Source organism: Saimiri boliviensis, chromosome 12, assembly GCF_048565385.1.
Source record: "Saimiri boliviensis isolate mSaiBol1 chromosome 12, mSaiBol1.pri, whole genome shotgun sequence".
In the NCBI taxonomy this organism is placed as follows: Eukaryota; Metazoa; Chordata; class Mammalia; order Primates; family Cebidae; genus Saimiri; species Saimiri boliviensis.
In genome coordinates this window covers 13,128,561-13,139,846 of record NC_133460.1, presented here as the reverse complement: position 1 = coordinate 13,139,846, position 11,286 = coordinate 13,128,561, and the positions used below count along the sequence as shown (strand labels likewise).

The following is an 11,286-nucleotide window of genomic DNA, read 5'->3' as shown; positions in this document are numbered from 1 at the left end:
GAGATCGCACCACTGCACTTCAGCCTAGGCAACAGAGTGAGACTCCGTCTTGGGGGTGGGAGGGTGGGGAGGACAAGGCGGGGCAGGGGAGGGTGTGCGTGTTAAGTAAGGTGAGCTCTGCTGGAAGCACAGGTTGGCACTAACCAGTTTGTTCTCTCTCTGCAGATGCCTCGGCGTCTCCCAATGGGGTGGCTTTGCTTTGGGCTCCTGTTCCCTGTGAGCTGCCTGGTTCTGCTGCAGGTGGCAGGCTCTGGTAAGTCACCACCTCTCAACCATTCATTTGTTGGCTATTAATGGCATGCCAGGATCCTGCAGTACATCAACTGGCGTTATGGAGACTACACTGCAGTGGGAGGGGACAGCCAATGACAGGTGGCCCTGATTATCAGTAGATTCTAAAGCTTTGTTAGAAAGTGATGGGGGCTGGGTGCAGTGGCTCACACCTGTAATCCCAGCCCTTTGGGAGGCCGAAGTGAGAGGATCGCTTGAGCCAGGGAGTTTGAGGTCGGCCTCGGCAACACAGGGAGGCCATGTCTCTAGAAATAATAAAAAAATATTAGCCAGGTGTCTCGGAGGTGCATGCCTGTAGTCCCAGCTACTCAGGAGGCTGAGGTGAGAGGATTCCTTGAACTCTGGAGGTCAAGGCTGCAGTGAACTGTGATCATGCCATTGCACATGAGAGAGTGAGACCCCGTCTTAAAAAAAAAAAAAAGAGAAGGCGATGTGGAAAGAACACAGAACTTCATAAGGGGGTGTTGGGAAGCTGGGTAGAGTGGGGACATTGCAGTTTAAAGTAGGGCAGCAGGGAAGGCCTCACGGAGCTAACTTGGAGGAAGTGGGAACCGTGCGCATATCTGGGGAAGGCTTATTCTTAGCAGAGGCCATGCACTGAGCCTGGCTGGAGGGTTGGGCACAGGAGGGGACGTGGTGGAGGGGAGGGAGCAGGAGGGGGCAGGGAAGGTCAGCTAAGTGACGGAGTAGCTGGTTCAAAAAGGAACTGGCAATATTTGAGCAGAGGAGTCACAGAATCCCTTCTGTTCAGAAGGACCCCTCAGGCTGCCACGTGGAGAAGGGACAAGGGGGGAAGCCAGGAGGTCTGGAGTGGAGGAGATGAGAGGCTCTGGATCCCTCGGGAAGGCAGATTTGAGGACAGATTGGAATTGGGGTGAGAGAAAGAGAAGTGGCCAGGATGACGCCAAGATTTCTGACCCAAGCTGTTGGGAAGGACACGGTTGTCTTTTCTGAAGTGCAGAAGGATGCCAGAAGAGAAGGCATTTTGGGGAGGGGCAGGAATCAGGAGTTAGTTCTGGACATGAGGTAAGCTTGGGATGTTTATTTGCGATCTAAGACAGCTCCTGCACATGGCTTATGCCAGTGGCTGTCGGCTGAGATGGGCCTGGCACTGCGCACGCACGGGAGCATGGGGGCGCCTGGCGGTGGGGGGCTGGGTGGCCTCACACGCAGGTGATTTAGCAGAGCCAGTGTACATCCTGCCGATTCCAGCCCCACCACGGCCACTGGCAAGCTAGGAGGGTGCAGAAAGGAGAAGGACCCGGATGTTTCCCCCCCATCCATGCATCTCTTGTCTCCCATTGGCCAAACCCAACTGGAAACCAAAGGCCAAGGGTACCTGGGTGATGAAGACTGTGGGTATCAGCCTCCTAAGCACAGAGGGCAGAGAGGGGTGGGGACTGGGCGGGGCGCAGATAGTGGGCCAATGGAGAAGTGGCATTTCCCCCAGCTCGAGGGCAGAGGCTTGGGGTGATGGAATGGCCCTCCTCAGACTGCTACATATTTTCTCTTTCATTTGGCCAAGGGCGGGTGGTGAAGTTTGTGTAGGATAACGGTGCACGGGTTCATTCTTCTCTAGTGGCCTCTGTACCCGTGGGATTTCTTCCGCTTCCACGGTCATCCCGACACTAGCTGGGCAGCAGCCCTGGTCCTGGCCCCAGCTCTGTGGGCGCTGGCTCCCAACCGTGCCTGCCCTGTGGTTTTGTGCCGGTCCCGTTGGTCCTGTTTGGGTGCAAGGCCCCCTCATGCATTGGATTCCTGGGTACTCAGGGTGTGCCTGTGTCTCCCCAGGGAGCATGAAAGTCCTGCAGGAGCCCACCTGCGTCTCCGACTACATCAGCCTCTCTACCTGCGAGTGGAAGATGGGCGGTCCCACCAATTGCAGCGCAGAGCTCCACCTGTCCTACCAGCTGGTTTTTCTGATTTCCGAGTAAGCCTGCACTGGAGCTGGAGGTTTGGGGAGGCTTTGCCCAAAGAGTTCGCCCCAAGAGTGAGCCGGGTCCAGGTGGTGTGGTGGAGGGCAGCGTGCTGAGTATGGTTTGCTGCCTTGTTTGGGGTATGCTGTTGGGGGCGGGGGGGTACCATCTCTGGGGACATGTGTAAGATACAGGGAGCACGCGGCGGGAGCGTTGAACCGTGTGGCACATGGATATGGCTGGAATATTGGACTAGACCAAGCAGTTCTCACACTTTTTGGACCCAGGACCCTCTTTCACACTTAAAAACAAGTGAGAACCCAGAGGGCTTTGGTCTAGGTAACGTATTGTTCTATATTTACCTAATTAGAACTTAAAATGGAGAAATTCTGTAAATGTTTTTTTTCTTTTTTTGAGACAGAGTCCTGCTCTGTCACCCAGGCTGTAGTGCAGTGGCATAATCTCAGCTCACTGCAACCTCCGACTCCCGAGTTTAAACAATTTTCTAGCCTCAGTGACCTGAGCAGCTGGAATTACAGGCGACCACAATGCCTCACTAATTTTTTTGTTTTTTTGTTTAGTTGAGATGAGGTTTCCCTGTGTTGGCCATGCTGGTCTCAAATTCCTGACCTCAGGTGATCTGCCCGCCTGGGTCTCCCAAAGTGCTGGGATTACAGGCATGAGCCACCAAGTCCAGCCGAAATTTTGTAATTTTTAGAAAATTAAAACAATTTAAATTTTTTAATATAGAGAGTTGGAGGTCTCACTGTGTTGCCCAGGCTGGTCTCAAACTCCTGGGCTCAAGTGATCCTCCTCAGCCTCCCAAGTGCTGGGATTACAGGCATGCGCCACTGTGCCTGGCTATTATTATTATTTTGAGACAGAGTTTCACTCTTGTTGCCCAGGGTGGAGTGCAATGGCACTATCTTGGCTCACTGCAACCTCCACCTCTCGGGTTCAAGTGATTCTCCTGTCTCAGCCTCCCTAGTAGCTGGGATTACTGGTGCCCACCACCATGCCCAGCTGATTTTTCTGTATTTTTAGTAGAGACCAGTTTTCACCATGTTGGTTAATCTGGTCTCGAACTCTTGACCTCAGGTGATCTGCCTGCCTCGGCCTCGCAAATCCCAAAGTGCTGGGATTACAGGTGTGAGCCATGGTACCTGGCCTCCTCCTTTATACTAATTGAAATAATTCAGAAATGGAAAGTCAAATGCTGCATGTTCTCATTTACAAGTAAGAGTTAAATAACATGTACACATGGACATCATTCCACGTACGATGGAACAGTAGATGGAATTGGAGACTGGTAGGGTGGGAGAGGGTGAGGGAGAGAAATGACTTCATGGGTGCAGTGTACACCATTCGGATGATGGACCCACTGAAACCCCAGACTTCACCGCTCTGCAGCACATCCATTGAGAACAGATCTGGGGGTTGCCATCAAAATCACACTTGCAAAACCAGGCGCTGAGGTGGCTCAAGCCTGTAATCCCAGCACTTTGGGAGGCCGAGGTGGGCAGATCACCCGAGGTCAGGGGTTCGAGACCAGCCTGGCCAACATAGTGAACCCCTGTCTCTACTAAAAATACAAAAATTAATTGGGTGTGGTGGTGGGTGCCTGTAATCGCAGCTACTAGGGAGGCTGAGGCAGGAGAATCTCTTGAGCCTGGGAGGCGGAGGTTGCACTGAGCTGAGATCGTACCACTGCACTCCAGCCTGGATGACGGAGTGAGACTCCATCTCATTAAAAAAAAAATGCACTTGTATCCCCAAAATTTATACAAATAACCAAATAAATAAATAAATAATCGTATGGCTGTTGAAGTCCAAAATATTGACTTAAATAAATAAATCGTATGGCCGTTGAAGTCCAAAATATTGGCTATCTGGCCTGTTATAGAAGAAGTTTATAGATCCGTGGCTGTTAAGGTGGAAACTGGAATTATCCTATGGTGGCCATGGCACACTGCCGTCTACTGTACACTGGCGTCAACTGTGCAAAGCAGAGTTTATGTTGTTCTAAATTAATTAGTGCCACCCATTCTTCCCTTTCATGGACTTTCAGGGACAAGCTAAGTCCCACGACCAGGGCCAGAAGCTAGAGGGGCTGGTGTGAGGGGCATCCATAGTACATGTGGTAGGAAACTGAGGCCAGCAAGAGAGGCCTCCCTGGTCGGTGTCCCCAGCACACGCTGGCTGCTCCCAAGCCCCCAGATCTGTCGTCACATCAGTGATCGGGACGCGGGTAGAGTATGATGCGGTTCCTTGAGGCACATCCAGGGCACAGCCAGCCTTCGGGTGACCAGCCTAACCTGGCCCCTGTGTCTGCAGAGCCTACACGTGTGTCCCCGAGAACAACGGAGGCGCGGGGTGCGTGTGCCACCTGTTCATGGAGGACATGGTCGGAGCGGACAACTATACGCTGGACCTGTGGGCTGGGCAGCAGCTGCTGTGGAAAGGCTCCTTCAAGCCCAGCGAGCACGGTGAGGGGCCGGAGTGCAGCCGGGGTGGGTGGGAGGCTTCCCACAGCGGGCTGGGCTGGGGGTGGGGTGGGCATGGGGAGCTGGCGTCAAAACAGCAGCCAGAGGAAGCCACCTGCATTTTCCCAAATCTGATGGGATTCTTGCCCCTGCCTGCGCCTCAGTCCTCCCATCTTTGACATGGAGATGGACACAGTAGACCACCAAACCCCCTTCAGCTCAGCTGTTTCCACCTCTGAACTTGAGTGCCCAGGAAGGCGTATTGAAATGAGGGGTGCTTGCTGGAAGGCATGCCTGCGGCAGATTGAAAATAAACCAGGGGGCCAGGCGTGCTGGCTCACGCCTGTAATCCCAGCACTTTGGGAGGCTGAGGCGGGCAGATCCCCTGAGGTCAGGAGTTTGAGACCAGCCTGGCCAACAGGGCAAAACCCCGTGTCTGCTAAAAATACAAAAAACAAATTAGCCGAGTGTGGTGCTACATGCCTGTAATTCCAGCTACTTGGGAGGCTGAGGCAGGAGAATTGCTTGAACTCAGGCCAGGTGGCAGAGGTTGCAGTGAGCCAAGATCACGCCATTGCACTCCAGAATGGGCAGCAAAGTCAGACTCCCTCTCAGAGACAGAGGATAGAGCGAGCGAGAGAGAGAGAGAGAGAGAGAGAGAGAGATGAAGGAGGGAAGGAAGGAAGGAAGGAAGGATGGAGGGTGGGAGAGAGGGAGGGAGGGAGAAAGAAGGAAAAAAGGAAAGGAGGAAAGAATGAAAGAAAAAGAAAAGAAAGAAAGAAGGAAAGAGAGAAAGAGAAGGAAGGAAGAACTGGGAACGGTCCTTCTATTCTGTGTCCACTGGTCAGCAGCTGCTGCGTCTGACGGTCTTGACCATGGAAGGCTGAGCTTGTCCTGGTACCTGGAGTCCCTGCAGGAATTCCCCTGTGAGCTTGCTGGGGTTTGGAGACAGGAGTTTAAAACATCGCTCATCGCTGTATGACCTTGGGCAAGCCATGTTTCCTCTCTCAGCCCGTTTCCAGTGAGAGTTTTTATTCCCACTTTGCAGTTGAATGAACTGTAGTTCTGAGAAGGCAAGTAACCAGCCTCAGGTCACACAGCTCCTCAGTAGCAGAGGCAGTTCTCAAGGCCAGGGCGCTGCAGGGCTCAGGTTCACCACTCCATCCAGTGTTCCTAAAGGTCCGCTCAGGGCTGGTGGCTGGGGGGTTATTTAAACTGACCCAAGAATGAACTTTAAGATAATTTTTACATTTTAACATTATTTTTATTTTTACGTGTTTATTTCGTATTTTTTTGAGACCGTCTTGCACTGTCACCCAGGCTGGAGTGCAGTGGTGTGATCTCGGCTCACTGCAACCTCTGCCTGCTGGATTCAAGCCATTCTCCTGCCTCAGCCTCCCGAGTAGCTGGGATTATAGGCGCCCACCACCACGCCAGCTAATTTTGTGACGGGGTTTCACCATGTTGACCAGGCTGGTCTCGAACTCCTCACTTCGTGATTCACCCACGTTGGCCTCCCAAAGTGCTGGATTATAGGTGTGGAGCCACCGTGCCCAGCCTGTGTTTATTATTTTTTGAGAGACAGGGTCTCTGTCATCCAGGCTGGAGTGCAGTGATGCGATCATAGCTCTCTGCAGCTTCTAATTCCTGGGCTCAAGTGATCCTCCCACCTCAGCCTCCCGAGTTCCTAGAACTAAAGGTGTGTATCACTATACCTGGCTAACTTAAACAAAATTGTTTTGTGTGGAGATGAGAGTCACACTCTATTGCTCAGGCTGGTCACAAACTCCTGGTCTCAAGTGATCCTCCTGCCTTGGCCTCCTAAAGGGCTGAGGTTATAGAAATGAGTCTACATGCCCAGCCTACATTTGGGTTTTAATATAAATGAAATCTGTTTTAGTAGATTGATTTTAAGGCATAGTATAACATGCATCACAGGAATAGAAACCTGAGGTCTCATGGATATAATTGCCTCAGAGGAGACCAAGTTTTAAAACAGATGAATCAAAATAAAGCCAAATATTCTTTATGTTTCTGTAAATAATCGTACAGTGCAGAGACATGTTCAAAGGCGTGAAGGATGCAACTGTAAAAGCTGAAGTTTGAGGCCGGGTGTGGTGGCTCACGCCTGTAATCCCAGCACTTTGGGAACCCAAGGCAGGAGGATCACCTGAGATCAGGAGTTCGAGACCAGCCTGACCAACATAGTGAAACACTGTCTCTACTAAAAATACAAAAAATTAATCTGGTCTGGTGGCAGTGGGTGCCTGTAATCCCAGCTACTTGGGAAGCTGAGACAGGAGAATTGTTTGAACCCAGGAGGCAGAGGTTGTAGTGAGCCGAGATCATGCCACTGTACTCCAGTCTGGGCGACAGAGTGAGATTCTGTCTCAAAAAAAAAAAAAAAAAAAGCTGCGGTTTGGGTTACTTTGGCTCATACATTTTGCCTTCACTGTAGAAAGGTGGTTAATAAAGACCAGGCGTGGTGGCTCATGCCTGGAATCCCAGCATTTGGAGCCCGAGGCGGGTGGACCACTTGAACCTTAGGAGGCTGAGGCTGCAGTGAGCTGTGATGGCGCCACTGCACCCCAGCCTGGGCAACAGAGTGGGACCCTGTCTCAGAAAAACTGAGACATAAGAAATAAAGGGTAAGTAATAAACACTAACGTGCTAAGTAGAATGTTAGCAACATTATCGTCTTCTGTTGTGGCTCTGTTGTGTGGTGCTCAGAAGTGTGCTACAGAGATGTTGTCAACCAAAAGTCGGGTGGTGGCTGTGGTTTGCTGGCTGGGGCTGGGCCGGGTGATGGGGAAGTCACTGCGCAGATCCTCAGATAGATGCTGCTTCTCTCGCAGTGAAACCCAAGGCTCCAGAAAACCTCACGGTTTACACCAACATCTCTGAGACTCTGCTGCTGACTTGGAGTAACCCGTATCCCCCTGATAATTACCTGTATAAGAAGCTTACCTATGCAGTCAACATTTGGAATGAAAACAACCCGGCAGATGTGAGTGGGCACGCTTTGCCGTTTCTCTGTGACCTCTGGAGAATGGGGTGGGTGACCGGCAGAGACCCAATCTCTGGCACTGGGAGCCTGGGAGGCAAACTCTGGGGCTGGGGAGCAAATCCCAGGAGACCTGGCTTCTCCCCCGGCTCTGCCCAAGGCAAGTCTCGTCACTTCCTGGTCCCCCCGCCCCCAGCGTGCAGAGAAGGGGAGTTATTTCTGCATGATGCTGCTGCTCATCTGTAACGGTAGGGCTGTGGGCCACATCTGTTTCCCAGTTTGGGGGACGCAAGCGATCATAGGTGGCACATTGACAGCTGACTTGAATAACCTTGGTCCCAAAGTGAGAGAGTGACCCATGTCAGTTCCCTTTTGAGGCCAGCCCGTTAAGGAGGAAGTCTCCATGGAGCTGTATCGTGTTCTAATTCCTCTTAATGAAGAGGGCGGAGGCCACACCACAGGCTTAGAACTTGCCGGAGAAAGCAAGGTCAATGTATTGCTTGGTCCCCATGTCGGTCGGGCCTGACATTCCCTTCACGGTAGTGGAGTTTTTGGTGGTAGTGTTTGTTTTGAGAGAGTCTCAACTCTGTCACCCAGGCTGGAACACAGTGGCATGACCTCAGCCCACTGTAACCTCTGCCTGCTGGGTTCAAGCGATTCTTCTGCCTCAGCCTCCTGAGTAGCTGGGACTGCAGGCACCCGCCACCATGCCTGGATAATTTTTCTGTTTTTAGCAGAGACGGGGTTTCACTGTGTTGGGCAGGCTGGTCTCAAATTCCTCACCTCAGGTGATCCACTTGCCTCGGTCTCCCAAAGTGCTGGGATCACAGGCGCGAGCCACCGCGCCCGGCCAGTGGAGTTCCTTCTGAAATATGTGCGTTGACATCTTTAAAAAGGAAGAGGAATTACCGGAAACTATCAGTTCAGGAGTGGCAGGGGCCATCCACAGCAGGTGGCTGAGCCCCCCTGTTTTTGCTGCTGGTGTGTGGGGAGGTCATTTCCTGCCACCCATGGTTCCCGGCTGAATCCACCTTCCTCACGTTCCCATTGGAGGGACAGTCTCTGGACACATGGGGCCTAGGGTCCCATAGGGCTGCGTCCCAATGCCTGCTCTCCTATTCGCCAGCTGTGTGATTTGGGGCATGTCCCTTTGTGCCTCGGTTTCCCCATTTATAACAGGGATGACAAGAGCATTCGCACACAGGGCTGTGAGAGTACAAGGTGTGTGATACAGATGAGCTCCCCTGTTTGGCACACGTGTGTCCTAAATGCGATGTACCATTTCTCCCGAGTGCCCCAGGCCACGGAGTTCCCCATCTGCCTGCCGTCCCACACACGGGTCTATCATTTGCTCCTTGAGGTTTGTGAGGGCCTGCTCGCTGCGTCCCAGAGGCCCAGGCTGGTCCTGTCTGGCCATCAGGGAACAGGCACCTGCCACTGTAAGCTCCCACGCCGGCGTCTGTCGCTGCTTCCTCTCATTCTGACCAAGCCAGGGGTGGGTGTTGATTTACATCTCTCAGGTCTGGTTTCCCCTTTGGCACTGGGCCAGGTGTGGGGAAGGAGCAGGAATGGGGCAGTTGGCTCACAGAGGCTCAGAAAGCCGTGGGGGATGAAGGAGAGGTGTGCACAGGTGCTAGAGAATGGGGCAAGTTTTGTTTGGTCATGAAATCTCTTTCCCATGCCCCAGGCCTGTGCAAGACCTACTGAGAGTCCCAGGGGTGAGCTGGAGGGAGGAGAAGGTACCACCTATAGAGTGCAAAGAAATGTTATTTAATATTTGCAGATTTCTAGATCTACCTCCAGGCATGGCTGGATCCAGCTACTAGGAACCTGTCCAGTTCTGGGCCCTGCTTTATTCGGTACTGGCTCTAGGCAGGCTCTTCCCTGGTGTAGTGGCAAATATGCCCACTAGTTGTTCCGGGCCTATATCCCAAAGCCATCATGGGAAAGGGTTTTTTTCTTGATGGTTCTAGTAGGAGTAGTGGGGCTGCTGCTCAGTGGCCTGGCTTGGATCCCATGCCAGCCTCTGAACCAGTCACTGCTGTGGGTGCAGTGGAGGGCCCTGATTGTCTAAGGATTAGTCACATACCTGCCACTAGGGCTGCAGGTGGGCTTGGCACCACCTACACCAGATGAACTGAAGATAAGGTAGGAGTGGCTTCCCGGGGGGGAAAGTGGGCAAAAGGAAGCAGGACTGCACTGGCTAAAATGCTAGCTGGGTTTAAGACCTGGCACCAGATGCCAGTCATGGTATAGGATTAGTCAGCATGCCTGGGTTATGGCTTACGGGCATGCTGGTGCTTAGGGATGCCTCCGGATGGCAGGTGTGAGGCAGAGGGACAGTGGCTACTGAGATGCCCCATCTCTCCCTTCCCAAGGACAGAGCTGAACATAAAGACTTTAGTCATTGACCAGAGCTGGCCATGTGCTCCCTTCTGATCCCTGATAGGCCAGGCGAGGGCACAAGTGGCTTAGACCAAGGAGGGTCAGCCCTGGAGCTGCAGGCAGTGGAGTTCTGTCCAAATCAGGGGACACCTAAACCTGACGGCATAGAAGCTGGCGGATGCGGGGTGTTCACCTGTGTCTGCCCCAGCACTGCAGACGCCAGCCGTGTGCCTTCCTGTGTGCCCTTTGCAAAGCCATCAAGGCAGAGAGACTTGCCTAACAGGTGGGATAAATTCCAGAAAGACACATGAGGAACTTACTATAGAATTTTTTGGGGCCAGAGCTACTCATTCATTTCTAGGCAAGGTTCCACAGTGGAGATGGAGTTTTGGCTTGGGCATTGAAGGATGCGTAGGAGTTTTCTAGATAGGAAAAGGAGGGAAGGGTAGGCCAGGCAAAGGGAACTGCATGAGGAATGGTTTATAGGTCTGAAAATTCATGGGATTTTTGGAGACTCGGGGGACATGGATGTGGGAATGTGTGCAGTGAGAAAGCACAAAAGTTCAGTTCAAGCCCTGAATGCCTTCCTCATAATAATGGTTTCCATATTTTGTATGCCTGCTATATGCCATGCACATTGCCCAGGGTCACAGAGCTGGAAATGGCAGGGCTGAGGTTTGTTTTGTTTTGTTCTGAGACAGAGTCTTACTCTGTCACCAGGCTGGAGTGCAGTGGTGTGATCATGGCTCACTGCATCCTCAACTCCTGGGCTTACGTGATTCTCCCACTTCTGCCTCCCAGACAGCTGAGACTACAGGCACAGGCCACCATGCCAGGCTAATTTTTTTTGAATTTTTAGTAGCAACAGGGTCTCACCATGTTGCCCAGGCTGGTCTGGATCCCCTGGCTTCAAGTGATCCTCTGGCCTCGGCCTCCCAAGGTGCTGGGATTACAGGCATGACCCACCGTGTCTGGCCCAGATCTAAGACTTGCATCCAGGATTTGAACGCCCAAGCCTGTGCTCTTTTTCCTCTCAGGGACGTTTCTTTCAGAGATAAGTCTCCCGAACACCTGGCCTTCTTGTTAAAAAAATAGACAAACCACAAGTAGTTCCTTGGAAGCTCAGATTTCTGTTTTGTTTCTTAGTAAAACATTTCCCAGTTCCCAGCTCCCTTCGGGGGTGTAAGATTTCTTCCATAACTTAGCA

The 11,286-nt window shown here is 52.3% G+C and overlaps 1 protein-coding gene across 4 annotated transcripts in view; it reads left to right on the top strand.

The window, feature by feature from the left end:
• Positions 1 to 11,286, top strand: part of IL4R (interleukin 4 receptor) — a 51,226-nt gene that overhangs the window by 25,328 nt on the left and 14,612 nt on the right. For all 4 annotated transcript variants that reach the window (XM_003930219.4, XM_074381906.1, XM_010340811.3 and 1 more), the window contains exons 2-5: positions 166 to 253; positions 2,083 to 2,221; positions 4,542 to 4,693; positions 7,546 to 7,697. In XM_003930219.4, the coding sequence (XP_003930268.1) occupies positions 166 to 253; positions 2,083 to 2,221; positions 4,542 to 4,693; positions 7,546 to 7,697 (531 nt within the window). The remainder of the gene's footprint in view (positions 1 to 165; positions 254 to 2,082; positions 2,222 to 4,541; positions 4,694 to 7,545; positions 7,698 to 11,286) is intronic.